Genomic DNA, 21,304 nt, shown 5'->3' with positions numbered 1-21,304 from the left:
CACACACAAACACACACATCACTCATCACCATTTTCATGTGTAGTATGACTGTATTTATAATTATTAAAACTATAATTAAGTGCACAAGAAAGGCATAAAAAGATAAAACACACCTCCACTAGGGAAACCTGAAGATGCAGGAAGAAGGGTCTCCTTCCAGTGTTCATATTTATACACTTCTATGACACAACTCTACTTTTGATCTGCACTCAGGTAAGAAATTTGATCCAAGATGGGCTGTTTTTCTCTTCCAGAAACTTGAAATATTAAAATGGCATAAAGACTAGAAGTTGATGAACTACAGTCATATCAAAAGCAATTCTCTGCCAGGTGTGGTAGCACACGCCTGTAATCCCAGTGACTTGGGAGGCTGAGGCAGAAGAATCTCAAGTTTAAGGTCAGCCTCAGCACTTATGAGGCCCTAAGCAACTTAGCAAGGCTTGTCTCAAAATAAAAACTTAAAAGGGGCTAGGGAATGTCCAAGTGATTAAGTGCCCCTGGGTTCAATCCCCATTACACTCCACCTCCAAAAGCAAATCCTTCTAGATGCTTAAAATGTTTGCTCCCAAATTCTCTGGAGCAGTTGAATCCCCCTTCTTTGAGACTTGCTGTCCCATAATACTTTAATTTCCCTGATATTAAAATGTCTTCCAACTAAATATGTTTTTCCTTCTCTTGTTACTCTGACATATTTTGTAACTAAAATTCCTTTGATACTATATGAAAATAGGATAGGGTGAGATAAGAGGGTGAAGGAAATACTGCTTTTTTTCCCAAAATACTGCTATTTTGCTTAAATACCTTACAAGCATTAATTCACATAATATTTTGACAAATTACAAAAAAGCCAATGAGTTTAATAACCAAAATGTTTGCTAGAAATGTATTCCCAATTTCTATTATTTCAAAGTTTATAAATTTATAACCTGGCTGTGACTTAATATGAATTTATATAATTACCTTATTTTGTAAATTAAATTTCTTTAAAATTTGCCTAACAAGACTTTAAAAGTATAGTTCAATATAATGTTAACAACTTCAAAGTCTAAAATTAATTTATTTAAAGTATCTTCCAGCTATGTCAATTACTAAGTCCATTACATTTTAAGAAGTGAAATACCTCCAATAGTGGCATTTCTTCAGTGATTATAGGGTCTAAACGTCGATCAGGACCATATTTAATAGATGTTTTTTCTTCTTTTGTGTTGTTAAGTCGAGGACCTTGAATTTCTAAATCCTGTCTCCCTCGGACTGACATACTCAAGGAATGTTTTCCTGAAATAAAAAAACAACCAAATGCCCTAAAATAATCTGATATATTAACTGACAAGAATTTAACTTGAATATATGAATACTTAAATTTCAGGTAATTCAATTACTGATTAACATGATTAATCAAAGAATTAAGTATATTTTAATTCCATGTTTAATACCACCTATATTATGCTGCTTAATTTTTCATCTCTTTTGGATTTACTTATGTTGCATAAAGACTACAAATCACTGAAGAGAAGTCCTTTAAAACCTGTATTTTCTAAACCATAATGCTTATTAATCAAAAAAATTCTGAGAATATCTTGGGTCCAATATTTAATTGGGCTATCACAAGATAGATATTCAAATGAAAAAAAATTGAAAACATAGAACAGGTCAATCTTTCACTTTCTCATATTTGAATATATAGTAACCTGAATAATTTCAGGACTATAAATAAACATATCTTCTCAAGAGACTGAACAAAGAAAATTAAATATAGCATAGACAGCTTTAACTTTCTTAATATTCATGTGATATTTTCCCCAAAGACTTCCATACAGTACATATATGTATTTAAAAAAAAGAAAAGAAAAAGGGTACACAACTCTCTTTCCTGCAGGACTACTCAAAGCCTTTAATGTGCTGAAAGTTACTCTAAAGGGTTCAAGGCCAGATATATAATGTAGCATTTCCCACACTACATTTGACTTGGTTCCCTACTAGCATTTTATATAATACTAAACTACATTAAAACATCATGAAGCTGGGCGCAGTGGCACACGTCTGAAATCCCAGCAGTTTGAGAGGATGAGACAGAAGAATCATGAGCCTCAGCAACTGCAAAGCGCTAAGCAACTCAGTGAGACCCTGTCTCTAAATAAAGTATAAAATCGGTCAGGGGATGTGGCTCAGTGGTCCAGTACCCCCGAGTTTAATCCCCAGTACCAAAAAAAAAAAAAAATCATGAAAACTCAGTTTTTAAGATAGGACTTATTTCAATAGTTAATTCATAATTTCCTCCTACTAATGCCATACAATTACATATAAATTATATTAATGCCTATGTTTGGCCTTTAAATGAAACATTTAGCTATATTTTACTGACAACCATAACTCTGTGGTACTAGGTCAAGATGTCAGATTGCACAAGTGGGAAAAGAGCTTCAAAAAATTCTTGCTGGGCAGAGTGGTGCATGCCTATCATTCCAGTAGCTTGGGAGGGTGAGGCAGGAGGATCGAGAGTTCAGAGCCAGCCTTAGCAATGGTGAGGTACTAAGCAACTCAGTGAGATCCTCTCTCTAAACAAAACATAAAAAAGGGCTGGAGATGTGGCTCAGTGGTTGAATGCCCCCGAATTCAATCCCTGGGAAGTCGCCCACCCCCGCCCCCAAAAAAGTTTTAACACCCACTTATCTAAATAAAACAGCAAAATAATTTACAAACAATTTGTCTGGTACTTGTCAAACAAGAAATATAAATATAGTATAAAAATGCAGTACACCTTGCTCAATTTTAGTGTATTTTTTTTGTTTATAGCTTTTTACTTATGAGTTCATTCCACTTATTTTCTAATTTTGTATTGAATTTATCATACATATTAAGGCAACAGAATATTCAACAGGAGGTTAAAAGGATCAAGTTTTCTGAATGTTCCAGAAGAACTTCCCAATATTTATATTTAAGTGACTTATTATGTTTTCATAATATCTTAAATAGGGCAATACTTAAATTCTGTAATGTTGCAAAAATAAAAACTTTTATAAGTGCTAAATTCACATCTATCAATAACTAGTCACTTTAATTTGTTATAAGATAGATCTACTAAAATAAAGGGCTGGGATAGAGAGTTTTATAGTGAACTCCCTTCCTAGCATCTTTTCAACCTAAACTCATGTAATCACATATCTGAATTATCAGGTAATATTAGATCCTGAAAGACTCCTGAATTTTAAAAAAATATATAATAAAGTTTGTGTATATTATAATATTCAAAAAATTGTAAAACATTCTATTATAGGGCATCAAAAATATCAATTTGGGGCTGGGAATGTGGCTCAAGCGGTAGCGCGCTCGCCTGGCATGCGTGCGGCCCGGGTTCGGTCCTCAGCACCACATACCAACAAAGATGTTGTGTCCGCCGAGAACTGGAATATAAATATTAAAAAAAAAAAATTCTCTCTCTCTCTCTCCTCTCTCACTCTCTCTTTAAAAAAAAAAATATATATATATATATCAATTTAACACTAAAACCCCAGTCTGTATCAGGACAGAAAACAGAATTTCAAGGGTTTAATATTCAATGAAGTGAAAAACAATGGTTTTTAATTTGTTCAATGCTTTTTAAAAAGGATATATTCAAAAATAGAATACAATAAAGTGGTTTTTGTATTGGCAGCAGACATCTTAATAAATGGTTAGAAATTATTTGCTAAGAATTTACTACATTTGGATAATAACAAAAAAATTATCAAAAGAAAATAGAAGGGAAAAAGTTGTTTATTTTTTAAAGCTATGGTAGAGGTTAAAATAAATTAGTCATTCTTACATCTGCCTAAATGCTTTATCTAAAGATACATTTGCCCTATTTAGAAAATACCTCATTTTCGTCCATTTTATTCTATGGAATGATTTAGGTATTAGTTTGTAACTGTTTAGCAATGCTATAACTTTACCTGTATGACATCCAGGAAGAGCGCCAATGCCATCTACTGTCATGGAGCCCTGAATAGTGCCAAGATTATAAACAACTCCCAATATATGCAGCTCCCCTATGTGATGGGGAAAGAGCTTTAGTCTTGCCTGTGGAGATATTTAAGTCACTCTTATTATGTTTTCATAATATCTTAAATAGTGCAATACCTAAATTCTGTAATGTTGCAGAAATAAAAACTCATGACCTAAACTTTTCAAATATCAATTATTTCTTATTGAGAAGCAACTTTTTCAAAACAAAATCTCTAATTCAACAATTATACAAGAGCGTCAATAATACTTTTAATAAAAATCTAAATATGCTGTTCAAATAAATATCATGTGAAATTACCACACTGAAACTAATAAGGAAGTGAAAACTTTTCACCAGGTTTCCTAGGAAATTAATCAAAGACCACTAGAAACCTACTTTCCCACCAATTTCTTCCTGAGTAATTTCAGTTTCCTGATCATCTAAATTTTAGTTCTTAAAAATACTAGGATATAAAATAATTTCATTGAGATACATTAAATTTATTTTTAAATGTTTTCAGTTTACTTATTTAGCAAAGCAAAAAACAGAAAAATGATAAAAACAATTACCACTTTAGATTCTTCACTATTAATTAAGAATTCTGAAATAACTTCAGTTCCAATCATTTCAGGTTCACCTGTAATCTAAAAAATAAGTTATTTTTAAAAATATACATTCTAATAAAATATTATTAATACTTAATATTAATGAATTATTAACATTCTTATATACCAATACTAAGAAATAATAACTAATTAAAGTCATCATTACTAGATTCTTTGTAAGTGCGTGTAGTGCTGGGGATCAAACCCAGGTCCTCACACCTTCTAGGCAAGTGCTTTACCACTGTGCCACCATTTCCAGGTTCTTACTATTTCCTAAGCTCCATGAAAAGTGTTTATTTCCACCCCTAAAGTGGGGTCATGCTGTAGTGGGTACTTGATATGTACATTTCATTTTGTTCTACCAACTCAACTGAAGAAGATACAACCACCAAGAGGATAAAACACTAAGAGAAAAAGTTGAACTGCTCATAGTTAATAATGGCCGCAATGGTATTTAATATTGTCATAAGAACAAATCTCTCCATTTTTTGTCCAACCACATCTTTTTCCAAATTGGCCAATTATATTTTAAAAAGGAAGATTATACTTAGAATAGGCATGATGCAGAAAAGATAGGTGGACAACAAGAGCAGTGGGAGAAAGGCAGACCTGCTTCCTCCAAACCACTGACATTAGTAAGAGAAAATATCTATAGTCAGATGGCAAAGCACAGCTAATTAGCTCACACTGAAGGTAAATTTGATTCTCATAAACCTTATTTTACTTTTACCATCAAACTAATTATTTGACACAAAATATAAAAATTACATTCCCTAAATTCCAGTTCAGCATCTGCGTCCATCACCAGAAGAAGCCCATTAAATAAATCTAGATTTTGGGATCTGTGGACCTTAGCTCTATGACAAAACACATACTTAGCATATGGGAAGTCCTGAATTCAATCACTAGCAAACTACCCACCACCCCCACCCCCCAAAAAGAAATCTTATTTGAAATTTATAGGAAACAGTGCAACTGTTTAAGAGTACTGTATATTTTAATATAACCTAATAAACTTCCTTTAAAATAAGAAATGCTAAACAGATTAATATATTTATAAAACTAATAGATCTTTCTTAAAACCTTTCCAAATTTCAGTAGTTCATACTCTCATAATCACAAAATAGCATCAATGAATTTAACCATTTAACCATTTTAAATAATGTAATCTTTAGGAAAAAAATCAAAATAGTTCAAGAACAAAAACAGTCTAAATAATTAAAATTCAAATTAAAAATTCAAATAGATATCTTTCTAGTTCTCTCTTCACAGATCAGAACCAAAATGCTGGGATATTTCCCAGACTCAAAATATAAAACATATAGTCTGGGTTAAAGCATTTATTTTCTGGTGCAAGATTCTAGAGTTCTAGTGTTCCTTTCCTGTCTCAATCATGAAACCACATATATAGTTAGAGGAGCCACGAGATCAAAACCATCAGTAATGCTGAGTCCCTGCATGGAGGCCAGCTCTTCTGAAGTTCCTACACCTGTAAGGTACTTTGTGGGGATAAAAAATAAATGTCTATATGTTGAAAAAATATATACACACATATATATATGGGAGTGGGGGGAAGTACAAAACAGTGAAAATTTGTATAAAAGATATTAGTGAATAACCTAATAAATTATTAGCTAAAAAAAATATATTTGGAAACAGGCCCGGGGGTGCATGCCTATAAACACAGCTTACTAGAGAGGCTAAGGCAGAGGATCCAAAGTCAGCCTCAGATGACTTAGTGAGACTCTGTCTCAAAAGAAATATAGAAACACACACACATACACATACACACACACGTCTAAGTTATTTGTTACAATCAGCTGGTAACAAAAATCATTTGTTCAAATCATTCCTGCATTAAAAAGGTTCGGAAGGCCGAAACAGGAGGATTCTGAATTCAAAGCCAGCCTCAGAAATGGTGAAACACTAAAACTCTCAGTAAGACCCTGTCTCTAAATGAAATACAAAATAGGGCTAGGGATGTGACTCAGTAGCCGAGTGTCCCTGAGTCCAAACCTTAGTACAATATATACAAAAGGTTTATCATAGACATGAATATAAAAGAAAAAGATAAATATATATATATATATATATATATATATATGAAACTTATTAAATGGACAATGCAGAAAATAGGAAATACAAATACAATAACTGACTTCACTGGAAAGCAATGAAATGGATAATAAATTAGTAAGATGATATTTTTATCAGATCAACCAAGTTTTTTTGTAAATAATAATAATCAGTGCTGCAAAAATGAGACACCCAACGCCACATGCTGCAAATGAGAAGCTTGTCGATATGACCTTTTGCAAAATCGAGAATTAAAATATGTATTTCCTAAAACTCTTATAACTTTGCACCTAGAAATCTTTTTTACAGAAATATTCTGAAGGTTAAGAAGTTATGCACAAAAATATTCATCACAGGGGGTAGGGGTGTAGTTCAGTGATAGCTTGCCTAGCATACAAGAGGTCCTGGGTTTAATCCCAGCACCCCATTAAAAAAATAAAAAATAACCACTGAACTATTTTGATAATATACAAACAGAAACCTCCAAAACAACTACAGATAACAGGAGGATACATAGATGATGGATGATTCATAGGTATAGCTCTTCCCAGAGCTATTCTGAAGTTAAAATCTATCATTCTCACATGAGACTAAATATAAACAATGAATAGAATTGGTTTGTATATTTGAAATTTATAGTAAATGAATTTTTTCATACCCATATTTAAACTTATAGTGTAAACTTTTTAATACACATATTGAATAATTATGTAAAAATAAAATATTCAGATGTTTGAAAATCAGAAAATGAATAGAATGAAAAAAGCAACACGTATAAGGAAATTCCAAATCCAAGCCAAAAAGATACAAATGGAAATGACTGAAATGACAGCAAAATGTTAAAAGTTGGTTATTTCTAAATATTAAAAATATACAGTTTTACTTTTATATCTTATGTAGTTCTGTATTCTCAGTTTTCAACACTAGCACATACAAATTTTTAAAACAAAGAAAAAATAAGCAAAAAAAGATTGTGTAAAACTCACATAACAGAAGGAGGAGAAATATTATTATGGCATCTGTCAGACTATAACTGAAATGTACTTATTACAAATACCTTTTAATAACTTACTAGTTCTTTAACTTCTTCATTATCCTTTCCACTGAAATCTTTAGGCTGAAACTTCCAAAGTAATGACAAATCAGTCAACAAAAGTGGAACCTTCAAAGGGTTTCTAAAAGCCACTTCCACTGTAATTGGTTCTATGAAAGAAAGACCTACATTAATAACTTTAATAAATCTCGCCCCTCACTCTAAGCTTTAAAGTTCTAAACAGACCTTGCTTTCATTTCTGCCTAGACTGTCCTCTAGTTTATAAAGCTCCATTTATTCAGGATTCAGTTTTTAAATTACCTCTTCTAAAAGAGTTTTCCAATTTCTCTCTACTAAAGGATGTCATTTCCTCTTCTATATCCTAGCATCACATTGCATATACCTATATTAGAGCCCTCACTGATTTTATAAATGCAACTCAGAAAACTACTGGTTTTTAATTTATCTTTGCATCCTCAGCCTCTGGAAATGTATGGCATACAGTAAATTATCTTGAATCTGCTTTAAGTAAAACAAACAAACAAAAAACCAAAAATAAAATTGAAGCATATCACCTTCCACAACTGCAAGTGGAAATCTGGAGTTATCCGAATAACTGTTCAAACAATATTGTGTGGGATAGAAACTGGACGGAATTATTCCTTTGTTAACCACAGCCACAACTTGCTCTTCAAGTTCTCGCCACTGCTGAGAGGATTCAGAGTCATATTCTTGATCAAGACTTACATGAGTAGCTGCTTGCTTTTCACCTAAAAAAAAAAAAGAAAGAAAAAAGTCACCATTAAATATGTTCATGAAATGCAAATTAATGAAGTATATGTTTGTGAATGTCCTCAAACAAAATACACTTCAAATAAAAATCAAGAGTATCCAAATAAAATATGTATGCATTCACTCTTGCCTATTTCTATTTCTCTAAGCAAATAAAATATTCTCTTATTAACTATAACTTAACTGGAACTTTGTTGACAACATTATTTTTCTCTTGACTCTGAAAGTATTTTCCTTATCTACCATGAACAATTTCTTTATGAAATATTTCAAACAATATAGAAAAGGAATGAAAAATAATGTAGCAAATACTTACATTCTGAAATGTAATAAATGTCAACTTTTGTCACATTATCCTGATTTTTTTTATAAAATGAACATTGAAGATATAGCTGATGTCCTCTCTGCAATCCCCCCAAATCCAATTACTCTTCCTCACTCCCACTGGCGTAACTTCTTCCCAGAGCTATTCTTAAGTTAAAATCTATTATTCTCACATGAGACTAAATATAAACAATGAATAGAATTGGTTTGCATATTTGAAATTTACAGTAAATATATTTTTGCATACCCAAATTTACAAATTTTTTTATACACATATTGACATTTATAAATAAATTTTTCATATCCACATTGAAACATATACAATTAGTTCACTCTTATCCTGAAGCATAAATCCATTATGTAAAAATACCAAAATATAATAATTTGTTCTCTGCTATTAGGAATTTTAGTTTCACTTTTTTGCTATTAAAAACAATAAAGCCAAGCTTCTTCTAAGCAAAAAAAAAAAAAAAAAAAACAATCTGTGAGGTGAATAGAGAGCCTACAGAATGGGACCAAATTTTTACAACTTGCACATCAGATAGAGCACTAGCCTCTAAGGTATATAAAGAACTCAAAAAGCTAAACACCAAAAAAAAAAAAAAAAAAAAAAAAAAAAAACCCAATCAATAAATGGGCCAAAGAACTGAACAGACACTTCTCAGAATATGATATACAATTAATCAATAAATATATGAAAACATGTTCAACATCTCTAGCAATTAGAGAAATCCAAATCAAAACCAAGATTTCAGCTCATTCCAGTCAGAATAGCAGCTATTATAAAGTCAAACAACAATAAGTGTTAGCAAGGATGTGGGGGGAAAGACACACACATATATTGATGGTGGGACTGCAAAATGGTGCAGACAATCTGGAAAACAGTATGGAGATTCCTTGGAAAACTTGGAATGGAATCACCATTTGAACCAGCTATCCCACTCTTTGGTCTATACCCAAAGGACTTAAAAACAGTACACTACAGGGACACAGCCACATGAATGTTTATTGCAGCACAATTCACAATAGCTAAACTGTGGAACTAACCTAGATACTCTTTAGTAGATGAATGGATTAAAAAAAGTGGTATATATACACAATGGAATATTGCTCAGCAATAAAAGAGAATAAAATCATGGCATTTGCAGTTGGAGAATATAATGCTGAGCGAAGTTAGCCAATCCCAAAAACCAAATGCTGAATGTTTTCTCTGATACAAGGAGGCTGATTCATAGTGGGGTTGGGAGGGGGAGCATGGGAGGATTAGATGAACTCTAGATAGAGCAAAGGGGAGGGGTAGAAAGATGGTGGAATGAGATGGATATCATTACCTTAAGTACACGAATGGTGTGAATATAGTTTGTATACAACCAGAGATATGAAAAATTGTGCTCTATATGTGTAATATGAATTGTAATGCATTCTGCTGACATATATAACAAATTAAAATAAAAAATAAAAACAATAAAGCCAGGCACAGTAGCACTAACCTATAATCCCAGTGACTTGGGAGGCTGAGGCAGGAGGCTTGCAAGTTCAATGCCAGTCTCAGCAACTTAGTAAGGTTCTAAGCAATTTAGCAAGACCTTGTCTCAAAATTAAAAATAAAAAGGCCTGGGGATGTAGCTCAGTAGTAAAGCACTACTAAGATCAATCCCTAGTACCAAAAAATAAAAAATAAAAAAAATTTAAAGAGTGGCTATGAACACAATAAATATTTTTTAAGAACACTAAATTAGATTTCAAGGAGAAATATTAAGCTCAATATAAGAATATTTAGGATTACAAAGTTTATGTCAATGTACATCAAGAACCTTAATAGTAACGTTTTACACTTTTGGTCCAGGAGTGCCACTCCAAGGCTCAATCCTAGGAAATAATATAATCCTATATATTTTTTGAAGTCTTAAGACAAGAACTGTTACATACTTCTGTGTACATTTGAAATTTTTCACAATGAACAGTTAAACAAGTTTTATACAAAGATGCTCATCACAACACAATTTTATATAAGCAAAAAGATGGAAATAATCTATATAACTAGACAATGTTAAAGTACTTTAAATCTTTATATACACTGAATGAAATATCTCACACCAAAAATGCTTACCAAGATTATATAACATAAGTACTTTCCATGTGAGAGAAGTTGTTGTAATTATAATTTTTTTGTTGTTTTTAGTTTTTAAAGTTAAAAAATAACAATGAAGTAGTTGTTATTGTCAGAAGACAGGACAACTGATAAAGTTGTATAAAGTTATTTATTTTAAAATATTCAACTACATAACATTTCTTTAAATGAAGAAAGGAAACTTTAGAAAAATATTCATTAGATAACTTAGACCAAATAAAATTTTACTAACCATCTGCTGGTCGTCTGTCATGGCCAAAAAAAACCCGTGTTGCTGAACTGTTAATATATGGTAAAGGAAGTTGTGGTAAAGGACCATCTGGTGATAGCTGACTTACATTCTGGGAGAAATACAAAATAAAGAAAAAAGAATAGTTTTTAAGAAAACTATACTTTCTTCACATATGTTTCATTTTTAATGTGTTAGATATTAAAAACATGTAAGCAAAATATTAAGACATATAATTACTAGTTTTAATGTCAGAGTCATACATTTTATAACTGAGAATAACTTCAAATATCACTTATTCTGCCTTCAAAGATCTTCCTAAGTTTACTTAGCTAGCTAGTTCCCTTTTGATATTACACTTTCAAATGTTATTTTGGTATGTATTTTACTTCTTATGACTCATTTTAGCATTCTATCTGCCAAAATTCCAATATAAATGATTTCAAATTAATGCAGTCTAACAGAGTAGTCATTTTATATCAGATAAATAAAATAATTATTTACAGGCCTTAGGGGGGGAAATTACAACTTCCTATTCTTCCATAAAACAATGCTTTATATTTATATGTTCTATGCTCTTGCCTCAGTGAAATATTTTTTCTTCCTATTAATTTTTCTAGGTTATGCCGTAATAGCTTGTTTACTTCTCACAGATCCATTCCTCCTCATCTTTCATAAGGAAACGAAAGAAATGTGTATTTTCAAAGGATTTTAAGAGAATCCACTATTGTAAAATTGATTGAGGTTCTATAAAAACAGGATGAAGAAACAGTCAAGAAGGCTTGTGGCATCTTTTCTTTTTAAATATTTCAATAGTTACAAATCGAAATGTTTACAGAAATATAAAATTCTCTCTTAAAAACTCTGAAAGGGACACTGAACTGATGTCTGAATAAGAAACCTAGCCTGCCATAACTATATTAAGACGGATAATTATATATACTCTAACAAGACCATTTTATTATACTTCTAGAAGACAGCTGAATGTGCTTTTTTGCTGAAAACAACTTCAATATAATTTTAATATCTATTCCTGAAACAGTATTTACCTTGTAAACATAAAGATATTCTCTAAGGAAGGCCCCTTGTTGAACAGCAGATTGTTTACTCTCATTGATTAAAATATGCCTGAAAGCAGACACAGCATTATCCAGTTGCCTAAGTGTATAGGACTGGCGCCCAATAGTGAAGTTAATGTGATCCTCTGCAAGAGACCAGCCTTTTCCTTTATAAACTTGCATGGCTTGACAATAGCAGCGTAAAGCATGCTTCTTCTGTAAGAAAACAAAGAAAACAAAGTACAATCCATATTTGTCTTGGACCAGATAAAATAAATCTCACACACATGTATACAAAATTAAGTAAGTGGTTCTTTCTCTAATAGAGAATAGGATGTGAGAGAAAATAAAACTAGTATTTATGATAACCTCTTCAAAATTATACAATCACATATGGAATATAAAGATTCCTCAGTCATCCGAAGGGTGTGTGAGTGGGTATGTTTATGGTGCAGAGGTGTAGGGATGAAGAAAGAGAAAGGAAGACCAGTCTGACCTCTACTCACTACTTCTCTGAGCGGCATCTTAAAAGGTCAACTTTAGGGTTGGGGATATAGCTCAATTGGGCCTTGCATGCACAAGGCCCTAGGTTCAATCCCCAGCACCACAAAAAAACAAAAAGGTAAACTTTAGAAGAAAATGTTCAGTTCTCAATTTTGCTTTATTTATTTCAAATTCTTTCTGGAAGGCAGGGCCTATCCAAACTAACAGTTTTCAACATCTAAGATAGGTAGATTTTGTTAGTATTATGTGAAAATCAGTTCTCATAGTGTACTATATTTTCAAAGAACTTTCTTTTCTATCAACTGAAAAAACGCTAAACTTGGCTAAACCAAAAATATGCATTTAATTTATGTGGCCACATATGCCATGTCACATAGAGATTTACATGAAATATAAGTAAACTTTACTTTTTTATATTAAAATTCACATATCAGCCCTGACATGCTGACCCTCACCAGCCTGCCAACCATAACTCACTGGCCAGTGCCCTGACAACCATGAGGTAGTGCACTATACCTTTCAAACAGTGGACTAGGTCAGCAGCACAGTGAACACTGCTTAGGCATGACATGGCGGGGTTTTCTGCCAGCATCAGATGACAGCACAGGTTCCTATTCAAGGTGGTCTCTACAAGGATTAATGTGTACACCCTGTTGTTCAGCACACCTACTGCAATACTGAGAACAGCAAGGTTTTAAAACCGACTATATGCTACACAAGAAATGTGCTCAGAACGGAAATAGTGCAGAATGCCAAAATCTGTAAGTATTACAGTAAAACTGCAACATTTATGGCAATAAATGTCACCATACACACAAGAGAGGTACATATAACCACATTCTTACAGGAGTACAACAGTATGCTTCATAGAAAAGATAATAAAAAATCAGGAGGTGAAAATTTGCATTGACCATACATACTACAGAGAACTTTCAGAAAGCACTGGACACAATGGTGTACACCTATAATCACAGACACTTGGGAGTCTGAGGCAGGATGATAGCAAATTCAAGGACACCCTCAGCAACTTATCGAGACACCGCCCCCCCCAGTAACTTAATGAGAGCTGGGGATGTGTCTCAGTAGTAAAGCACCCCTGGGTTCAATCAATACCTGGAAAAAAAAAAAAAAGCAAGCAAGCTTGAAAAGCAGGAAAGCATCAAGAAAAGATTTTAATAGAGTATAGCAGCCATTTTAACAGAAAATCAGAAAAGACTTGCCATATCTTTACATAAAAATAAAATCTCAAAGAAAAAAACCCAAGTTTCATCAGTGACAATGGAGAGCTTTTCTCCAGATCTGGCTCTGGACTCATCAGGTACCAATCACCCTGCCATCACCACCCAGTGAATGAATAAAGTGGCCACTTTGAAGATGCTTCAGCAAAAGAATCTTGTGATTTTAGAAAAAAGAAAGAGGATTACAAAGCTGAAGGCTGGTTTTCAATATCAGGAATCTCAGATGAAAATCAAAATTAAGGGGTGGGGTGGAGGTGTGAACAACTCTAAAGAACCTTTTAACCAGAACCACCATCTTTCAGTAACTCACCAAAAAGATAAACACAAAAAGAAAGAGGTACCTGAAATACATTCTCTAGGCCTTTAAGAAAACATGGATTTATTTCTTTGGCCACATACATATGAATCTACAGCAAAGGTGATATTGTTCAGTGACAAGTCCTCTGAAATGGAAATGAGGAAAACTACCCCATTCACAATATCCTCAAAAAAAATAAAATACTTGGGAATCAACTTAACAAAAGAGGTGAAAGATCTATACAATGAAAACTATAGAACCCTAAAGAGAGAAATAGAAGAAGACCTTAGAAGAGGGAAAGATATACCTTGCTCATGGATAGGCAGAATTAATATTATTTAAATGGCCATATTACCAAAAGCACTCTACAGATTTAACGTGATTACGATCAAAATCCCAACAGCATTCCTCACAGAAATAGAAAAAGCAATTATGAAATTCATCTGGAATAAGAGACCCAGATTAGCTAAAGCAATTCTAAGCAAGAAGAGTGAAACAGGTGGTATTGCTATTGCAGATCTTAAGCTATACTACAGAGCAATAGTAACAAAAACAGCAAGGTACTGGCACCTAAATAGGCTGGTAGACCAATGGTACAGAATAGAGGACACAGAGACCAATCCACAAAATTGCAACTACCTTATATTAGACAAAGGATAGCATCTTCAACAAATGGTGCTGGGAGAACTGGAAATCCATATGCAATAAAATGAAATTGAATCTCTAGCTCTCACCATGCACAAAAGTTAATTTAAAATGGATCAAGGATCTAGGAATCATATCAGTGACTCTGCGTCTTATAGAAGAAAAAGTATGCCCCAATCTCTATTACGTGGGGTTAGATCCCAAGTTCCTTAATAAGACACCTTCAGCACAAGAATTAAAACCAAGAATCAACAAATGGGATAAATTCAAACTAAAAAGTTTTTTTCTCAGCAAGAGAAATAATATGTGAAGTGAATAGGGAGCCTACATCCTGGGAACAAATTTTTACCCCTCACACATCAGATAGAGCTCTAATCTCTAGGATATACAAAGAACTCAAAAAGTTAAACAACAAAAAAACAAATAACCCAATCAACAAATGGGCCAAGGACCTGAACAGACACTTCTCAGAAGAGGATATACAATTAATCAACAAATACACACACACAAAAAAAAAAAATGCTCACCATCGCTAGCAATCAGAGAAATGCAAATTAAAACTACTCTAAGATACCATCTCACTCCAGTAAGAATGGCAGCCGTTATGAAGTCAAACAACAAGTGCTGGCAAGGATGGGGGGAAATGGTGCACTTATACATTGCTGGTGTGACTGCAAATTGGTGCAGCCAATTTGAAAAGCAGTATGGAGATTCCTTGGAAAACTGGGAATGGAACCACCATTTGACCCACCTATTCCTCTTCTCGGACTATACTCAAAAGTCCTAAAAACGGCATACTACAGGGACACAGCCACATCAATGTTTATAGCAGCACAATTCACAATAGCTAGACTGTGGAGCCAACCTAGAGGCCCTTCAATGGATGAATGGATAAAAAAAAGTGGCGTTTATACACAATGGAATTATTACTCAGCACTAAAAAGTAACAAGATCATGGCATTTGCAGGGAAATGGATGGCATTAGAGCAGATTATGCTAAGTGAAGTTAGCCAATCCCCCCCAAAAAACAAATGCCGAATGTCTTCTCTGATATAAGGGAGGTGACTCAAAATGGGGTAAGGAGGAAGAGCATGAGAAGAAAATTACCTCTAGGTAGGGAAGAGAGGTGGGAGGGAAAGGGAGGAAGAATGGGAATTGCATGGAAGAGAGAAGGAGACCCCCTTCGTTATACAGAATACAGGTATGAAGATGTGAGGGGGGGAGGAAGAAGTGGGTCACATTAGATTGGGTAGAGAGAAGTGATGGGAGGGGAGGGGAGGGGAAGTGGGGAAGGGAAGGACAGCAGAAAAAAATAGACATTATTATTGCTGTGGGTATATACGTGACTGCTTGACCAATGTAATTCTGCAACCTGTACACTCAGAAAAATGAGAAATTATACCCCATCTGATTCAAATGTATGATATGTCAAGATCATTGTACTGTCATGTGTAACTAAAACAAATTTTTTTAAAAAAGAAAAGTTTTGGGCTGGGGATGTGGCTCAAGCGGTAGCACACTCGCCTGGCATGCGTGCAGCCCAGGTTCGATCCTCAGCACCACATACAAACAAAGATGTGTGTCTGCCAAAAACTAAAAAAAAAATACATATTAAAATTCTCAAAAAAATAAAGAAAGAAAAGTTTAAAAAAAAAAAAAGGTAATATTGTAGACACCAAGGGAATGAAAGCTATTCAAAACTGAATGTCCCACAAATGATACCAAGGCAAAACTGGAAACATCTACAATGACATCCAACATGAAGCAGAAACTGTTGTAAACAAGTAAACTAAAGGCAAAATTATTGCCAAGAAAATGTATATAGAGAGCATATTAAGCACTCTTAAAAGCCAAGATAGCTTCCTGAAACACATGAAGAAAAGTGATCAGAAAAAGAAGCAACCAAAGAGAAAGGTACCTGGGTTACACTGAAGTGCCAGCCTGCTCTCCCAGAGCAGCCCACTTTGTGAGAACCAAAGGAAAAGAGAGAGAAAAGAAGGAAACAAGTGTAGCCTAAAAACACAGAAGTCCTAAAGCAAGGAAGCACCTGCTTTGTCTGACTGAAGACAAGAAATCTAAGATATCAGGCATGATACAAACTTTGTGGAAAACACCAGAAATCTCCAGAGCAGAAGCATATGGAATCATAGATTAGGGTCAGGGATGCCAGCTTGTAACTATTACCTTATGAAATCTAATTCTACTATGACTATCCCTCTTTATATCACTGCATTAGGCTTAGTGGAAATACCTAGTCTGTGCTGCAACTACAAATACACAGTGTAAATGTGTGTGTATACACAAACACACACACACTCACACACACTTTTACACTACTGTTTTAGTGTTTGTAGTGACACTTTGGTATTCTTTTCTTTTGCCTATCACTGCACCCCATAACAACCAAGAGTAAATATTTGGTATTAATTATCCATTACTGCTACCCTTTGAATTGAGAGAACCTTCGTTTAAAACAATGGAAGTCTGGCACAGTTGCATACCTATATGATCCCAGCTACTTGGAAGGCTGAGACAGAAGGATCATGAGTTTGAGGCCAGCCTAAGCAACACAACAAGACTTCATATCAAATGAGATTTGGTAACAAGAAGAGGCTTCTGTCCACTAAATCTTTGTTTCAGAGTATGTGTATGTGTATAAATTTTTTTTTTGAGAGCAAGGGAGGTGGTAGTGAGGATTTAACCCCAGTGATACTGTACCACTGAGCTACATCCCCAGTCCTTTTCATCTTTTAAAATTTTGAGACAGGGTCTACATCACCAAGGTTAGCCTCAAACTTGCCATGCTCCTGCCTCAGCCTCCCAAGTTGAGACTATAGGTGTGTGTCACTGCATCTGGCTCACAGCACACTCTTGTATTTACTGCTTTTCAAAACTGGAATTAAAAACTTTGTACTAATTATAGTCAGAGATGTCTTTGTGGGCTTTTTAAGAAATACTGATTGGATTGTTAATGAAATCAAAGCCAAATCACCTGCCACCTGATAGCATTCAAAATAGTGTCTCTTTTGTGACATTTCCATAAAGATTCCCACTTGAAATGAATCTAATGAAAAAAAAAAACCAGGAAAACCTAATTTGATGGACATGCTACAAAATTGACCTATGATCTTCAAAAATGACAAGTTCATGAAGTTAAGGAATTCTTTGAGTAAAAAAGGACAAAAGATTCTATGTCTTTTAGTAAAGGATACTTGTGGTACAATGATCAAAACATGAATGGGGGGGCTAGGGCTGTAGCTCAGTGGTAGAGCGTTTGCCTAGCATGAGTGGGGCACTGGGTTTGATCCTCAGCACCACATAAAAATAAATAAAATAAAGGTGTTGTGTTCATCTACAACTAAAAAACATATTTTTAAAAAACCATAAATGGGGTCTGAGGATTAGACAGGAGCACCATATCATTGCCAATTTCTTGATTTGGTGCAGATAAACAATTTCTGAACTGAACTTGCAATTTTTTTCTAAGTTTGAAATTGTTTCAAACTAATTTTTAAATAATATTTCTTGGGAGAAAAAAACAAGCTAATCTCTATGAGCATTTGGTAAAGCAACACAATTGTAAACACTGACATAGAAAACAACTGAAAATGCCTAAGTGTCCAGTTCAAGTGCATTTTTTAAGATTTCTTGGAAAAGTATCTAAAAAGATTTAAAATTTTTAAATAAAGGTTTAAAATCTGGAGCTGGGGTTGTGGTAGAGTGCCCACCTAGCATGCAGGAGGCACTGGGCTCAATCCTTAGCACCATATAAATGTAAAATAAAGATACTGTGTCCACCTAAAACTTAAGAATAAATATTAAAAAAAAAAAAGATTTAAAATCTGTCTTTATTTTTTGGTAGGAGGCAGGGAGTTTACTGGAGATTGAACTCTGGGGAACTCAAGCACTGAGCCATATCCCCAGCCCTATTTTGCATTTTATTTAGAGACAGGGTTTCACTGAGTTCCTTAGCACCTCACTTTTGCTGAGGCTGGCTTTGAACTCACAATCCTCCTGCCTCAGCCTTGCAAGCCACTGGAATTACAGGTGTGCGCCACAGCACTGGTCTTAAAATCTATCTTTTAAAGTAAAAACAGAAAGTAAAATAATCCAGGTTATACTTAAAATATCATATCCACCTTCCTCAGCACTTTCCTAAACATTTTTCACTGACTATAAACTTTCATAATGCCTGTTCTCTTTTTTAAAACACCCAGACTTGCTAATACTCAGAATAACCAGTCCTTGAGCAAGACAAGGAATTCAAGCAGAGATAGGACTAAGAGAAATGGCGTTACTAGGTAATCTCTTCTCTCCTCCTCACTTATGCCTACCTACACACCCTGGATTTTCAGCAGAAATATAAAAAGTTAGTGTTTCTCAGAAATAAGATGGTCTTAGTCAAAATTATGTAATCCATGTGCTCTGTCTTCTATGGAAAATAATGTTCTTGACTAACTTCAATAGGGCAGACATTGGCTAATCCAGCAGATCCTTATTCCTAGTCATACTCTCAGATTCCACAGACTGTCTTTGAAAGAGTTTTTCTGGGTTTGGAGTATACAGTGTGGCATAAAACAACAAACCCAGACAACTTGGAATCATTAACTCGACAGGGTAAGGTAACTACAGTTAGATATTATAAAGTCACATAGCAAAATATCTCAACCTACACAAATGTAGCATTTTAACTTGCTAGGCATTTCCTAGAAGCAACAAACCCTATAATTTGAGAAGATAAAAACAAGCAACTGTTTAGAGTTCCAATGACACTACGATTCTCACAAGTAAAAATATTCACAAAAGTGGACGCATACATAGAAAAAGACATATTTTTCCTAAACAAAGATTACATGCTTAATATTATTAATTCATCATTTTTAAAATACAAAAGTTTCAAAGACAAACAGTAGATTGTATTTCAGAAGCATTTTCACTTACTACGTGTTTCAGAGGCATTTTCACTTATTATGGAAGTAGGATCATGAAAAATAAGTTTGTTTGTTTTTAACGTTTTTTCCCCACTTTAGAGTCTGAGAAATTCTAATTGATGAAGTATATCAATTATTATAAAATTGATTTTTATGCAAACATTTTAAAGGTTTTTTATTTAAATACAATAAGTCCACATATTTCCTACTTTTTCACATATTCCAAAAACAGAGGAGGAGCCCAATATAAAAATGTTGTTTATTGCTGGGCATGGTAGCACATGCCTGTAATCCCAGCACCTCAGAAAGCTGAGGCAGGAGCAATGCAAGTTCAAAGACAACCTCAGCAATTCAGTGAGGGCCTAAGCAACTCAGTGAGATGTGTCTCTAAATAAATATAAAAAAGGGCTGATGGCTAGGGTGATGGCTCTAGCATAGAGCACTTGTATAGCAGGTGCAAGGACCTGGGTTTGATCCTCACTACCACATAAAAATAAATAAATAAATAAAGGTATTGTATCCAACTACAAGTAAAAAATAAATATTTTTTAAAAGGGGGGGATGAGGATGTGATTCAGTGGTTAAGTATCTCTGGTTCAATCCCTGGTACCAAAAAAAAAAAAAATGTTGCTTACTAAAAATCAGAAAAATTTGCCAAGTTTTTTGTGTACACCTGTAGTTCTAGCAACTTGGGAGGCTGAGGAGGGATGATTCCAATTTCAAGACCAGCCTCCACAACATAGTGAGAGTCTCAGCAACTTAGTAAGACCATCTTAAAATAAAAAAGACTGAGTATATAGGTCAGTGGTGAAGTGACCTGGTTCAATCCCTAGTACAAAGTAAAAAAAAAAAAAGAGAGAGAAAACTTTCACATTAAATTGAGAGGAATTTTTAAATATCTTTCTTCGCACCTTTTTTAAATATAATATATTTTAATTGTACATTGACAAAATACCTTTGTTTGTTTATTTTTATGTGATGCTGAGGATTGAACTCAGGGCCTCATATATGCTAGGCAAGTACTCTAACACTAAGCCACAATCCCAGCCCTCTTTGTACCTTTGAAATAACATTTACAGCACTGGCAAGTTTTGTTAGCAAAGACTTATAAAAATGTTAAGTATGTTCATTAAAACATATTAAGACTGAGAATGTAACTCAGTGGTAGAGCATTTACCTAACACATGTGAGTCCCTGAATGCAATCCCCAGTACCAACAAAAACTTACAGTATTAACTAAATTTTTAAAAATCCTATTCCCCTCTACTAGATGGAAAACTCCTTAAAAGGCAACACCATGTTGATTTTATGGGTATATGTTCAATTTCTAGTTCCTGTAATATAGAGATTATTATTCAGTATGCATCTCTATTTATACTTATAGTAAACCATTATCTCAATGCTGCTCACTCTCCAGCAAAGCTCTCTCTAACTAGGGATATAGAAATCTCTCAGTA

General features: G+C 33.8%; 1 protein-coding gene across 8 annotated transcripts in view; it reads right to left on the bottom strand.

The window, feature by feature from the left end:
- The window catches only part of Trappc8 (trafficking protein particle complex subunit 8), a 92,241-nt gene that overhangs the window by 32,469 nt on the left and 38,468 nt on the right, over positions 1–21,304 (bottom strand). For all 8 annotated transcript variants that reach the window (XM_021734656.3, XM_021734658.3, XM_013363840.4 and 5 more), the window contains 7 exons: positions 12,223–12,447; positions 11,177–11,285; positions 8,273–8,467; positions 7,737–7,867; positions 4,553–4,627; positions 3,931–4,057; positions 1,122–1,276 (listed from right to left, as the gene is read on the bottom strand). In XM_021734656.3, coding sequence (XP_021590331.1) covers positions 1,122–1,276; positions 3,931–4,057; positions 4,553–4,627; positions 7,737–7,867; positions 8,273–8,467; positions 11,177–11,285; positions 12,223–12,447 — 1,017 coding nt within the window. The remainder of the gene's footprint in view (positions 1–1,121; positions 1,277–3,930; positions 4,058–4,552; positions 4,628–7,736; positions 7,868–8,272; positions 8,468–11,176; positions 11,286–12,222; positions 12,448–21,304) is intronic.

Source organism: Ictidomys tridecemlineatus, chromosome 13 (assembly GCF_052094955.1).
Source record: "Ictidomys tridecemlineatus isolate mIctTri1 chromosome 13, mIctTri1.hap1, whole genome shotgun sequence".
Taxonomy (NCBI): Eukaryota; Metazoa; Chordata; class Mammalia; order Rodentia; family Sciuridae; genus Ictidomys; species Ictidomys tridecemlineatus.
The sequence above is the reverse complement of the archived record's forward strand: the minus strand, read 5'-3'. Positions and strand labels throughout refer to the sequence as shown.